Below are 13808 nucleotides of genomic sequence, written 5' to 3'. Positions count from 1 at the left end.
AACATTCAGTAACATCTATTGAGTAGACGGTACTGATGGAACACATTTCATATAATTCCTCATGGACTTTCTCTAATTATTGCATCACTATTTTTTAAAATTTTATTTTATTTGTGAACATACTGTACAGAGGGGTTACAATTACATGGGCAGGATAATGCGTACATTTCTTACCAAGCATTGCAGCCTCCTCCTTTGTTTAACCTTCACATCCCTTCCCAGCCTCCCCCCTCCCCCCCCATCCCAATCCTTCTCCTTCCCCCCTTCCCCCCTCCCTCCCCCACCGACGTTGTAAAGCTCGTTTTTGACATGACACTTGTACTTCTCATTGTTGCAACAGGTCCACCTGAATCCTTAAACGACTTGTTTTTCCCCATCTCCTCCACAAGTTATACTGACATCAAATATAGTGAAAGCAGGGGTTATACTGTGGGGGAGGGACATACAAAGCAACAAAGAGATAATCTTATAAATGCGTTAGAAACACATGCATGAAAGAAAAAAACATTAAAATACATATATAAGAGTTCATTTTCCTAACATCACATTATCTGACCTTTTCCGCTTGACTCATACATATACTAGATATTGCAAATAAGGGAAACCATGGGACCTGTATTTCTTTGGGCCTGGCTTACTTCACTTAATATAATTTTTTCCAAGTTTTTCCATTTCCTAACAAATGGGGCAATGCCATTCTTTCTGATGGAGGCATAGAATTCCATTGTGTATATATACCACATTTTCTTGATCCATTCATCTACTGAGGGGCATCTGGGTTGGTTCCATATCTTAGCTATGGTAAATAATGCTGCAATAAACATAGTTGTGCATCACTATTTTTATCATCCGTTTCAGAAGTAGAACAAGCAGATCATGGTTTGATGATCGAGCTAAGTCTTAAGAAACACAAAGGGACAACATCACTAGTGGGCTGTACTTACATGAACTTTGATGGTACCATATGGTCTATTCTGGTCATTGCTCGTGACATTTTGAAACCTCAAAGTAGATGGTGTGCAGCAGAAGGAACACGACTTTGTATTTGTGTGAGTAAATTGCTTTTATTTGTATGTGCCCAATGTGAGGTGCTGGATCATTGAGTGAGCAGTGTGGAAATTATTTCTGACAATTGAAGATTTGGTGTGTTGCCATTAAAACACAGGCAATAATTGAAATCTTCAGATGGATAAAATTGTAGAAGGAAAGCAGAGAAAAGGAGGAAAAGGGACATTCTTGTAGATTACAGAGTTAAGGATTTTTAAAGAATCTGTGTCTTAGGTTTTTTTTTTTTAACCTTACTTAGGGCCAAACATAAAATAGTTAACAGTGTTTTGATAGTGGGATTTGACAATAGAATACGTTTCTCTGTCTTGATGTTTCCCAGAAAACCTCTACATCAGTAGGGTGGGATTCAATTTTAATTTTCTCTACAGATTTGGAAGTCAGAAGGGCAACTCTACTGTGGGCTGGGATTGAGTTCAAGTCTCCTCCACGGTGTGTCTCAACCAAAGAGTTGATTAACAGAGCAAGGCCAACCTGCCTTGATCAGGCTCAGTGGACACTTAAGGGATGGGAAGAGTGGCAGGTTATTTCCCTGGAGAGGCTCCTGGGGCAGACAGTGTGGGCTGTGTGCGAAGGCTGGTTGGCTCCCAAGCTCCTCTGGGAGGAGAGACCCTGTGAGCAGATGGAGACCCATGGAGTATGTCTTGAGAGCAAATAACTTCAAGGGCACATAGAGGACCCAGATGTTCTACAGGATGAATCCAGACAGATTGATTTAACATGAAGACACAGAGTTCATTACACAGGGAATGAGAACAATGACCCATGCTAAGGGGATCTGAAAGGCAACGTGAACTTAAAACTAAAGGCTAAGTCTGGGGCCTAAAGCTTTGGTTCTAAGTGGGGCAGGGGTAGCTCATGCCTGCAATCCTAGCCACTCAAGGCCTGAGATTGTAGGATCTAATGCTAATGGGGAGTGCCCAGGCCCCGAGTTCAAATCCCAGTACTAGTACATGCAAAAATAAAAATAAGCTTTGTTCTAGGTGCTTTGTTCCTACTGGGGTACATTTCCGAAGATCATAAATGCTCCTGTGAGCTCAGGCAGGACACAGTGGAGGAAAGCCGGGCCCTGGAGGTGAAAACGGGCCCACCTGCCTCCTTTCCCTAACCTTTCAATCCCCTTGAGCTGGAAGAGCCATTAAGGCAGCAGTTAGGGCCACAAGCTGGGCAGGCAGGAGCTGCCTTAATGTAGACTATCCAGGCTTTGAGATGCTGTTCATCTCGTGGAGGGGACAGCGCCCCGCAGGGCAGACTGCCTGACTGCTCATCTCTGGTTCTCTGGAAGTGATGAAAAGTTACAGCAGTCTTTCTCCACTAAGTGCTTGACTTTTATTGCTGGTGTCTTTTCTTAAAATCAATCCGTTTCACTCGGGGGTTGCTTGCTTTTGAACATGCCCATTTATGTACTCGAGGCATTGGGAACAAAGCCACTCCCTTCCTTGGCCAGTTTTTCTCCTCCCTTTCCATCCTTTCCACCCCAATCTCAGCAAGCTGCATTCTTTGTATTTGACCGAAGATTTTCTTCATGGAAAACTTTCTTTTTCGTGTTCCTAGTCTGCTATCTTTGAAGAGGACTGGACTGTGGTCAGGTTTCTCTACTCCTAATAAAAATCCCACAGCTCTGTTTCTGGTCAGCATAGCCGGCTTTGGCCTGCTGCATGGCATCTCTAAGCTGTAGATGCTTAGGTGTGAAGTGTGTGTGTGTGGGGGGGGGGAGGGCAGTGGTCATACAAGTCCTTTACCCACAGGACTCTGGTGAGAATGAAATAAGTCTGATAGACCTAGAGAGACAAAGGAGACATGTTTTCTCTCAGATGTGGAACCTAGAATTAATTTACAAATATCTGAGTAAAGAGCTCAGGGTGGCATCTGAGCGAATATTAAGTGAACTATGGTGTAATTCCCTAGAGAGGCGAACTCACAATCCAACAAAATAAACACCAGGGAAAGTAGTAGGATCCAGGAGAGGGGAGTAGATGAATGGTAAGAGGAATGGGGCCAGAATACAGTCATAAAATTCAACGTACATTGTATAAAATTGAGAAAATTGAGGGAAGGACTGGGGTTTGCAAGGATGAGAATAATGATGGAAGAGGTGAGACTGATCAAGACCCATTGTGTTCGTAAACTGTTCTGTTGAATGGTAACTACTTAATTTAAAAAATATCATATGCACACAGCTATTGAGCTACTGTGATCTTCTGCTAAGAATATCCTAAACATTCTAGTTATTACAAGTGAGGGAAACCATGCAGCCTCATTTTCTTTAGGTCCAGCTTACTTTGCTTAATATAATTTTTCCAAGTCTTTCCGTTTCTCATGAATAGGGCAATGCCATTCTTTCTAATGGAGGCATAGAATTCCATAATTCTCTTAACCCATTCATCTACTGAGGGGCATTTGACCATATAAAGTGATGCTTATTGAAATGACCTCCAAGAAATGGAAACAAGAAGTTTTACTAGAGTACTATTTGCAGTTATTTCTTTTTTCTTTCTCCCCACCCCACTTTGGTTTATTCCCTGTTGTCACTTTTTTATTTCTGTACCCTTTTGTCTTGTATATCAGTTTATATGATTTGGAATCATAGCAACAGAGAAAAAATGGGTGAGCCAGTGCAACAGTGAGAGTCACTAGACACTATGTTTGAAATGAACTTTACAACTTGAGGGAGAAGGGAGTTTTGGGGGATAGGAGAAAATAAAGGAGAGGTTAACACTTTTCAAAAAAAATGTACACATTACCTCATATAATGTAATCCATCTGTACATCACCTTTACAATAAAACCCTTTGTATATAAGTCAAATATTTGTTATCTTACTTGTTTTTTCAGGTAATGGTCTCTTTTCATAGAAATGGAGCCCCTTCAAAGATGGGTCAATGAGGTTTTTTCATTTTTATATTTCAAGTACTTAATTATCTATACTTCATCCCTGAATTACATCAGCTAGGTGTGATCAATCATTATCTCAGGCTGAGATTTCAAGAACTAAGTGGTAAGAGTCAGCAAGGAATCATCAGGATTTCACAAATCTGTTTCCTCTCCACTGTAGAACCTTGAGATCCCAACTGTGCAACTTTCTCTTATTTGAAAAGAAATTTCTCTCTAGATAGAAATTCTAAAGCTAAATCCAGTCACTCCCCATTTCAGTGGCAGATTTGTCATGCTATCTTAATGCATACACACTCACATTAGCTCTGACAAGGCTTTGCAGCCTTTGGACCCCACCTAACAGATAATCACATGCCTTGTAGACCAAACAACAAAATGACTCAATGAGTTAAAGTCATTCAATTGTTTTAAAACCATAAACAATTGATGGTGTTGTTTCTCAAGCTGCTTTGCTGTTTTAAATATGATATTGAGTCCGTTTTAAAAAAAAAAAAGTTAAACCAAGGCTGCTCTGTAAAAACTAAAATCTGAGCCAAGCACTGGTGGTGCATGCTTGTAATCCTAACTACTGAGGAGGCCAAGATCTGAGGGTCACGGTTCAAAGCCAGGTCATGCAAGAAAGTCTCTTATCTCCAATAAACCACCAGAAAACCAGAAGTAGCACTGTGGCTCAAGTGATAGAGCTCTCACATTGAGCTGAAGAGCTGAGGAACAGCGCCCAGGTCCAGAGTTCAAGCCCCATGACCAACAACAAAAAATTAAATCTGTTGGCAATTTGAGACTAGATCCCAATAGCTATTTCACCAGTTAACATATTAAGTTAGCATTTTGTGAATGTCATGATTATGAATCACATAAAAAGAAAATAAAATCTAACAAATCTTACCTAGGCACTGGTGGTTCAGGCCTTTGCCCAGCTACTCAGGAAGCTGGAATCTGAGGACTGAAGTTCAAAGCCAGACTGGGCAGATAAATCTGAGAGAAACCACCATTGACAATTAACCAGCAAAAAGCCAGAAGTGGCTCAAGTAATAGAGTGACAGTCTTGAGTAGAAAGGCCAAGTGACAGCACAAGGCTGTAAGTTTTATTTCTAGCATATTAGTTTGAGAAACTGATCCCAAAATGTTATTCCTTAAGATTGTGCTTAACATGATTAGGGTAGATGCCTTGCCTGTTGGTGTTAAGTTGGCCTTTGGAAGGAAAGGTTCTATACGCTAGTTATAGTTAAGAGTCCAGAAGGAAAAGACGCAAACAGGAACCAGAAGCTCGGATGAGAGGCACACAAGTATTACTTCAATATGTCACATAACTTCAAATGATTTGGCAGACAGTTCTCTCCTTTATTAGCACATTCAAACAGTAGCAGAAAAACAACCTTCATTTGATTCTTACTGAGATTTATTGTTTTTTTTTAATAATGCCACTTTTCAGAAGTATAATCATGTGCTCACTTAAGACAGGCTGACAGAGTGAAAAACTTGTTTGTGATGCAAAGTACCTTTTAGGCCGGAGAAGAAGACATAGAGAGTGCAGTGACAAGTCATGTCTCCAAGGCTAGCAAGCACACAATGAGCCCCAGCCTCCCCTGGCCATAATCTGGCTCCCATTTTTGCACCATCGAATCCACAATGGAAATCTGGCCAGACATAGAACACAGATGGCTACTATCAGACATGAAAAGTAAAATTTATTAAACATGTTTACATCCATGAGTTGGGAGTTCATTTTAAAAGCACAGGGGTTGGAGAAGAGTGTTAAGACAAGTGGTCAGAATAGAAAGATGCTACCCCAATTCTATAGTCAGTTGATTGTTGGCCACTAAGACAGAACGGAATCTAGGACAAGTGCACCAATGCTTCAGCTCTCCCTGCTCGGCATGGTGAGCAGTGGTCAATCTGTGCCCCGTGGAATGATGGGCAGATAAAATTCTGGCATGTGGAAATAATAAATAATAATTTACTTGGTGCAGGCAGTATGTCTATGGATTAAAACCTAGTGTGGACACAGTGTCTACTTGTGTTACAGTCCCACGAAAGGAATCTACACCAAAATATTCATTAGAAGGAATTTGGTCCATACTACATCACATTTTCCAGAGGGTTTAAAAAATAAAGTCCATCTATAGACATTTCAGCCCAGACCCCTAAGAGGTGGAGTCTAGTTAAAACTTGCAAAATGTCTATAACAAAAATGGATGGCTTAGATTTCTTGGTTATTTTCAATAGAGTAATTAACAAGCAAACTGTACATACATGCAACAGACAAGCCTATGTGAAACTAACATACATTGTTAAATAACCTTTTGTTTCTTTGCTTTTTTTTTCATTTTTTTTTTTACAAAATGTGCATGCAGCTTTGAACAGTTCCAAGTCATGCTGCTCTATTTTGTGTAATCACAAAAGTTGAATGACTCATAAAAGGAGAGAGAACGGACTGATACACCTGTGTGTCTGAAGTTTGTTGCATGGTTACACAAAGGGATATTCAAGGTCAGGGAAAACTCAAAATGAAGAAAATGCAAATGAGAATTTGACTTGGTTTGATTCCCTCCCCCCATCCAAAAAAAAAAAGAGTAAGATACTTGGCATTTAAAAAAATCAAGCTTTGTGCTTGCTTCGACCTCAAAGAAATGTAAACTGAAATTCAATAGAAAAACATTAGTTTAGTGCAGAATATTTCAACTGGAATATCCAGTGAAATACTGAACAGCTCATACCACCCTCTTTCCAGGGCAGGTGAAAAATTGCACTGGAGCATGGCTCAGAAGCCTGGGTGTAGCTGAAAGTGTCTTAGGCTCCAATTCATTCCTAGTCACCATTTGGGGAAGTCAGAAGTAAAGTTTGTCTACATCAGCAGAGTTGTTTTAGATATCAGGAAGGAAGAAGGTACTAGCAGGAGTGTTTTCAAGGTACAATTATGCAATTACTTTGAGTTCCCAGCATTAGTTGTAGATTGACTATAAAGTCTTCCATGCAAAACAATGGAAAACATCGGGACATGTGTGGACGGCAGACAGGGATGTTCTTCATTGACAAAGCTGTGGTGGGTGAGTTTTGGAAGATAACTTCTTGTCTTTTGGGTTTCCACACATAAGACTTTAACTATGACATGAAAGCTAGTGAAACTGTTCACTGGTGTCAATTTGTAGTTGTTGACTACTTGTTAATGCAACAGAGACTACTTCAGCCCTTTTTAGTTAGTGCTTTTGGAAAAAGAAAGGAAGGGTCTCTGTTAGCATCCTGAAACCTTTTATGATACAGCCCAAAAAAGGAGTGGAAATCACTTACAATGAGAACAAAGAAAACAGGAACCGACACAAACAAAAAAACTGACAAAAACAAAAATCAATAACACACACACATGGAAACAAGTATGTTTCTCAAACACCAGGAAAATAACACTGCTTGTGGTCTGTGCAGAAATGTGTAAATTATGACTTTTCAGAAAGTGAGAGTTTCCAGTTTGTTCAATTTGGTGTGGTGGTGATGGTGGTATGTGTGTGTGTGTGTGTGTGTGTGCATCTGAAGTTTCCTCTTTTTCTATTTGTTAGAAGCATCAGTGACTCTCACTAGCACATTGATTCTTCCTCTAATTTGGTAGATTGCCTTGTTCTGTCATATGAAGCCATGTTTTAAACAATTGGGACATAGTATTGAAAAACTACTACAGGCAAAAACACAAGTTGATTGTCTCCAACAATGCTTTTTGATCGTGAAATATCTGGTTCAACTGTTATCCTGCAAGATAGAGGTTTACTGGAAAAACTCCAACTTCACTATGATCGGATGCAGGGAGGCCCAGTTGAACTTTCCAGAGAAGATTGGGAAGCCCGACGGGTCAGGGGAGTGAGTGTGGGATCCACCAGTGATGAGGGCGGGAACAATTTGTACCATCCAATCACCATGCTGGACAGATCCAGTTCTTCCAGTAAGATTTGAGCCACACCCATAAAGCATTTGTGGTCCATTCTGCCATAGTCTCCCCACACGATCACCTGCAGAGACAGAGCATGCGACATTAATTTGAACTTCTTTCTCTTTTACACTTGGCCAAACAACACCAATGAGGAAGCATAGGTGAGAATCAATAATGTGAAGGTGCTCGGAGATAGTGCACACTCCATCTTCAGTTTGATGGAATGCAAATAATGTTTCCTTAGTCAATAAAGGTATTACGTACATGAGCCATGTTAAAGAAAGAAATACATGCTTTCTTAGATATAAATTCCAGGCCTATTTAATAATCAAGGAAAGGGGCTGTTAGAGATGCAGATTACAGAAACAATCCAAGGCTGGGTGCCATGCAATGCATTTACAGTGCAGTGTGCAAAAGCATGGTGGATACCTTTTGTTTCTTTCATAATCTGACCTTGTTAGTACTGGTTGACACCTTCAGGAGACTTATCTGGAAACTCTGATTGGCTCAGATGGCTAGTAGCACAGTGAATTCACTAAGTTACACCATCTGGGTCAGCTCCATGCCTGGACAAGCCTTCCAGTACATAATTGCCCAAGTTCTACGGTCTAGTCCTGAAGCTTAAAGGTTCTATATGGTCACAGTCAAATGCCTTACACAAGCAGGGCTGGTAAATTCTGCCCTTTCAACTTACTGAATAGTTTTGCTAAATTAAATTACTGAGAAATCATCTTTAAAATGAAGATTATGGTATTCATGCCACGTGATACTTACAAATGTTAAAAGAGGTAGTATACTCAAGCACCCAACTATGTGTCTGGCATTCAGCTAGTGGCTAGTGCCTGTATGATCTCTTAGAACTCACATCCAGTACACAGTAATGATCATTGAACTACTATTAGTTTTGTTTACTTTGATATATCTTTCTCTCTCTCTCTCTAGATATCCATTCATCCTATCCTCTATCCTCTATCTACTCTCTCATCTGTCACATCTGTCTATTATATCTATTATAGATATCTATATCTATGTCTTTATTTATGTATGTATGAAAAATAATGCAAATGTGAGGATGGAGAGAAGGAAAGAACAGGAAGAAAATAATTTCCATTAGAATCATTCTATGTAAATACTATATATGATTACATTCTAAATTAAATTCCCCTGGTTATTTTTTTTACCCAATGATTTAATACTGTTTATTTTTTTGGAATTTGGTTCTCTGTGGTTCACCACCACTTCAATATTGCTATGCATACTACAGATATTACAGCAGAGAAAGACAATCTCTTACTGACCTGAAGAACTTTTCCCTGTGGACTTTCATCAAAAACCAAGGACTGTTGATACAAAGGATCAAGAGTTTTCCGTGCAATTCTTGTCTTCTTTTTGGCTATACAGGCTCCATTTTCCAAAAGATAGACTTTGACATAAGGAGCTAAACCAAGGTATAGACACATATAAGAAATTAATCCTTGAATTCACTTGCTTTATTACAGAATACCTTATCTGAGAATTAAGAGATGCTGTTTGATAATTTCCCGGAAAACTAGAAAAATCATTTTAAGTACCTATTGCTTCCTTAAAACCCATATATATGTATATATATATATGTACACACACACACACACACACACACACACACACACACACACACACACACACACACACACACACACACACCATGTCTGCAACTTTCCTCATTTCAAGAAAATGTGTGGTTACCTGAAATTTCACTTTTGTGGATTACAGTTTGTATTTAAAAGCTCATTCCTTACTTCATATGATTAGATCTAAATCCCTCCATTTTTACTTTTGTACATATAAACACATACAAAAGCAATAACTGACACCAGCTATGAAACAATTATAATTCAAAATTTTAAAACACAGACTTACATTCATTCATGCAATAAGAAATGACAGAAACATTGTTTAAAAAAACCAATTAGAGATACAAAATCAAGCACAGAAAAATCACTTGTCACAAATGTCTCAAATCATCTTCTTTTTCTTTCCTTTTTCCTATTTAATCTTCTCTTGACCAAACTTCCTAATAGATTTCCTTACCAGGTGTAGATTTGGAACCAGGTTTTTGTGTGAGGCTTCGTGCTCTAATAACTTCTACTTCTAACTGGCCCTTTTTATCTTCCATTCCAATTTGTATATCACCTGGGGTGGAGGCAAAGCAAAATATTTCACCTTCTTTTCAGTCAAGAGATATAACAAAAATTAAAATCATCTTAGGGATTGTGATATAAAGAAACTAATATTTAGATAACCTTAGTCCCACTTTTCTGTCCATTTTCAAAACTGACATCGGTTACTTGGAAAAAAATCAACTACCACATTGAAGTAGTCATGTGATTCTCATGCTCTAGTAACATTTCTTGTTTTATGTAATCTTTTTGCTTATTAATAAAAATTGTAATAGTCTGTGTTACAATCATCTAAAGAAAACTACCTATCTTCTACCTCTAATTATCTACTATGTAACTATCCATCTATTCTCTGTATCTTACTATCTATCATCCATCTAGCTATCATTTATTATGTAGATCTGATAATCTATCCATCCATCCATTCCTCTGTGCATCCATCATGAATGGGATCACACACTGTCCTTGTAAGACTATATGTACCAGTGAACGGATATATTTTTTACCCATGTAGCCTGACCTTTGTTGATGAAAACATAGGTTATTTACATCGCTGCAAATATAAAAGCACTAAAACAATTTTACAAGAAATCATACACCTTTGGTTGAACCTTTGCTGAACATTTGTTCCAGATCTTTACATGTTTGGATCTCGTTTTACAGATATTCAAAGTCCCTGTGTGTTCTGCAAACCTTGAAGAAAGACTAGTCTGTGCTGCTGTGGAAACTTCTGGATTGCAACTCTTAGATTTGATAAAGTAGGTCTTGAAAATTCATCTTAAGTTTCGTCACTCTGATGGTTATATTAATCTGATTTTCTTTGATTGTGAAAGAAGTGGAGTCTTTTAAGAACCCAAGTATAATTTGATGTACAACTATATCCACTATTAGAATGAATTGAAGAGATATCTCCCTTTTCATTTTTACCTATTCATTTACTTTTGATGGTAATGGGATTTGAACTTGCTAGGTTAAGAGCTCTGCCACTTGCTCTAGGCTTCCAGACATTTATACCTTAGGTTGTTTTTCAGTGAAAGTATTTTTTTCTAAAATATATTTACCAAGTTTCATTACTTTTTCCTTGATATTTCTTTGTGTATTTCATCCTTTGAAGTTTATTTTCCCCATGAAACTGTATCTTTTAAAGGAGTGTAGAAACTAAGCTTTGTCTGTACCTTTTTTATTCTTGAATGAAAAATTATTGATATTTAACATTTTTATTAAATTGAATTTTTTTTTTGGTCTGTTGTGGGGCCTGAACTCTGGGCCTGGGCCCTGTCCTTCAGCTCAAGGCTAGCGCTCTACCCCTTGAGCGACAGTGCCACTTCCAGCTTTTTCTGCTTATATGGTGCTGAGGAATCTAACCCAGAGCCTCATGCATGCAAGGTAAGCACTCTACCACTGAGCCATCTTCCCGGCCCCTATTAAATTGAATTTTTATCTTTTCTTTCTTGAATAAAATTTGTCTTAATACAGAATTTTCTGCTGGATGCTGGTGGCTCATGCCTGTAATCCTAGCTATTCAGGAAGCTCAGATCTGAGGATCGCAGTTCAAAGCCAGCCCAGACAGGAAAGTCCATGAGACTCTTTTCTCCTATTAACCCCCAGACAACTGGAAGTGAAGCTGTGGCTCAAAATGGTAGCACTAGCCTTGAGCAAGAGAGCTTAGTGCTCAGACCCCAAACTCAAACCCCACAATCGACAAACAAAAAAGAATTTTCAGTAATTTTTGTCTTTAATCAGACAAGAATCATTTATCTTCTAAACACTTTCTTGGGCATTACTAGAAAATAAAAGCTGTTGGTTTATTTCCTTTTTTCCCTTGACAATTTTTCTCTTCCTCATAAATTGAAATGAGGTTCTAGAATTTCTTTAGGAAGTCCTTTTTCCTTGGGTTGAGAGCTGAGTTCAGTGATCATCATCATCTTTACTCTCTCTCTGGTTTTATGTTTTTATAAAATAGTTCAGCCACCATTATTGTTTTTCTAAGAGCTGTATCTGTTCTCCCTTTAGAATCTTACTAGAATAAATTTAATTTTTTTCTTTCTTCTTATAGCTAAAATTCTCCTCTATATCAAAGCATGATGTAAATTGCTTGCTTCTAGTGATTTTTTATGGTCACTCCAGACTTGTTAATTCAGCTTTATGCAGCATAATAATAACTGAGCTTTGTGAAACTGGGCATTGCTTGTTGCATGGGACAACTGTGTTTTCAATGGAATTGTGACATTTTAAAACCTTTTTCTACTTTATTTTCTTAAAGCTACATTCTATTGGTGTGTATGTGTGTACTGGGGCTTGAATTAACCTGGGTGCTGTTCCTTACCTTTTTTGATCAAGGCTAATGCTCGCCAGAGCTCCACTTTCAGCTTTTTAGTGGTTATTTGGAGGTAGAAGTCTCATGGACTTTACTGCCTGGGCAGGTTTCAAGCAAGAATCCTCAGATCTCAGTCTCTTGAGTAGCTAGGATTACAGGTGTGACCTACCTTTATCTTACACTTAGTGTTATCTTTTTTTTAAAAGTTACATTTTTATGTTTATGTCACTTTTATTCTATCCTGATGTTGACTCTTCCATAAGAACAAAAACAGGAGGCACTCTACAACATGGTTTTAAGGACCATAGCAGGCTACAATTCATAAAAACTATATTCAAACCTCGCCACAGCTGTTATTTCCGATTTACATTATCATGCTGGAAATCCCATAATCATCTCTTGTGTGAGGATACTTTTTTTGTTGGATCTCCTTTTTCTCTTTTTTTAAGTCAATGAAGAAGTTTATTTTGGAGAGGCAAATCCTCCTGTGGCTTTTAAGTCAGTGAAGTGCATGTAAAGACAATGCTCTTAGCCAACGGTCGTCCAACCATGAATTCATTCACTCATCCATTCGTTTTGCAGGTACTAGGACTTGCATTCAGGACCTGAGTGCTGTCCCTTAACTTTATCCTTCAATGTTGGTGCTCTACCACTTGAGCCACACCTTCACTTCTGCCTTCTTTGGTGGTTAATTGCATGCACTTGTCTTTTCCTAGTGGTGAATCTCAATCCTCTCATTTCAGCTTCTTGAGTACCGGGGCTGTAGGAATCAGTCAGCACCAGGCTTCCGAATTTGTATTTACTGCAGCCTCACACTTACTTGATTATTTAGCTGGCTATTCTACATCAAGTTGAAAATTGCTTGCTATTCCAAGTTTTGAAGGCAATTTTTGCTTTCTGCCTGTCAGTATTATTACTCAAGTTCAATGTGAATCTGTCTTTGTTCATTTATTTGTTTATTTGAGACAAGGTCTCACTCTGTTGCCAAATTCATTCTGCTGCCAAATTCACTCCAGTGACCTCAGATTCACTATGTAATTCAAGATGGCCTTGGAATTATGTAGTACTGAGATTACTGGCCTGAACTACCACGCTCAATGTAAATCGGACTTTGCTAATTTTATACACTTAGTTTTTTCTTAGAAGATTTCTTTGATTTTTTCTATTGATCTCCATCACTGTAAAATTCCATGATGTTATATATCTTTTGTCATCTACTTCCATTCATTTTTGTGGGTTTACTATGATTTCTTTGCAGGTGTAATTTCATGATGTTATATATCTTTTGTTATCTACTTCCATTCATTTTTGTGGGTTTACTATTATTTCTTTGCAGGTGTTGCCCAGGCTACATATAATTTTCTCTATTTCTCCTCTTCCTTTTAACTTCATTTAAGTTATTTCCTGTCAATATGTTGAATGTCCCTTACCCAAAATACCCATGGTGCTTCAGATTT

The 13808-nt window shown here is 38.3% G+C and overlaps 1 protein-coding gene across 7 annotated transcripts in view; it reads right to left on the bottom strand.

Annotated features, from left to right (window-relative positions):
- Positions 1 to 5289: 5289 nt before the first annotated feature.
- Rims1 (regulating synaptic membrane exocytosis 1) overlaps positions 5290 to 13808 on the bottom strand; it is a 197755-nt gene continuing 189236 nt past the window's right edge. For 3 of the 7 annotated variants that reach the window (XM_013033619.1, XM_013033620.1, XM_013033617.1), the window contains 3 exons: positions 9946 to 10047; positions 9174 to 9313; positions 5290 to 7954 (listed from right to left, as the gene is read on the bottom strand). In XM_013033619.1, coding sequence (XP_012889073.1) covers positions 7736 to 7954; positions 9174 to 9313; positions 9946 to 10047 — 461 coding nt within the window. In that variant the 3' untranslated portion in view covers positions 5290 to 7735. The remainder of the gene's footprint in view (positions 7955 to 9173; positions 9314 to 9945; positions 10048 to 13808) is intronic. The other 4 variants (XM_013033615.1, XM_013033616.1, XM_013033618.1 and 1 more) reach the window with 2 other exon arrangements.

Source organism: Dipodomys ordii, unplaced genomic scaffold (assembly GCF_000151885.1).
Source record: "Dipodomys ordii isolate 6190 unplaced genomic scaffold, Dord_2.0 Scaffold172, whole genome shotgun sequence".
NCBI lineage: Eukaryota > Metazoa > Chordata > Mammalia > Rodentia > Heteromyidae > Dipodomys > Dipodomys ordii.
The sequence above is the reverse complement of the archived record's forward strand: the minus strand, read 5'-3'. Positions and strand labels throughout refer to the sequence as shown.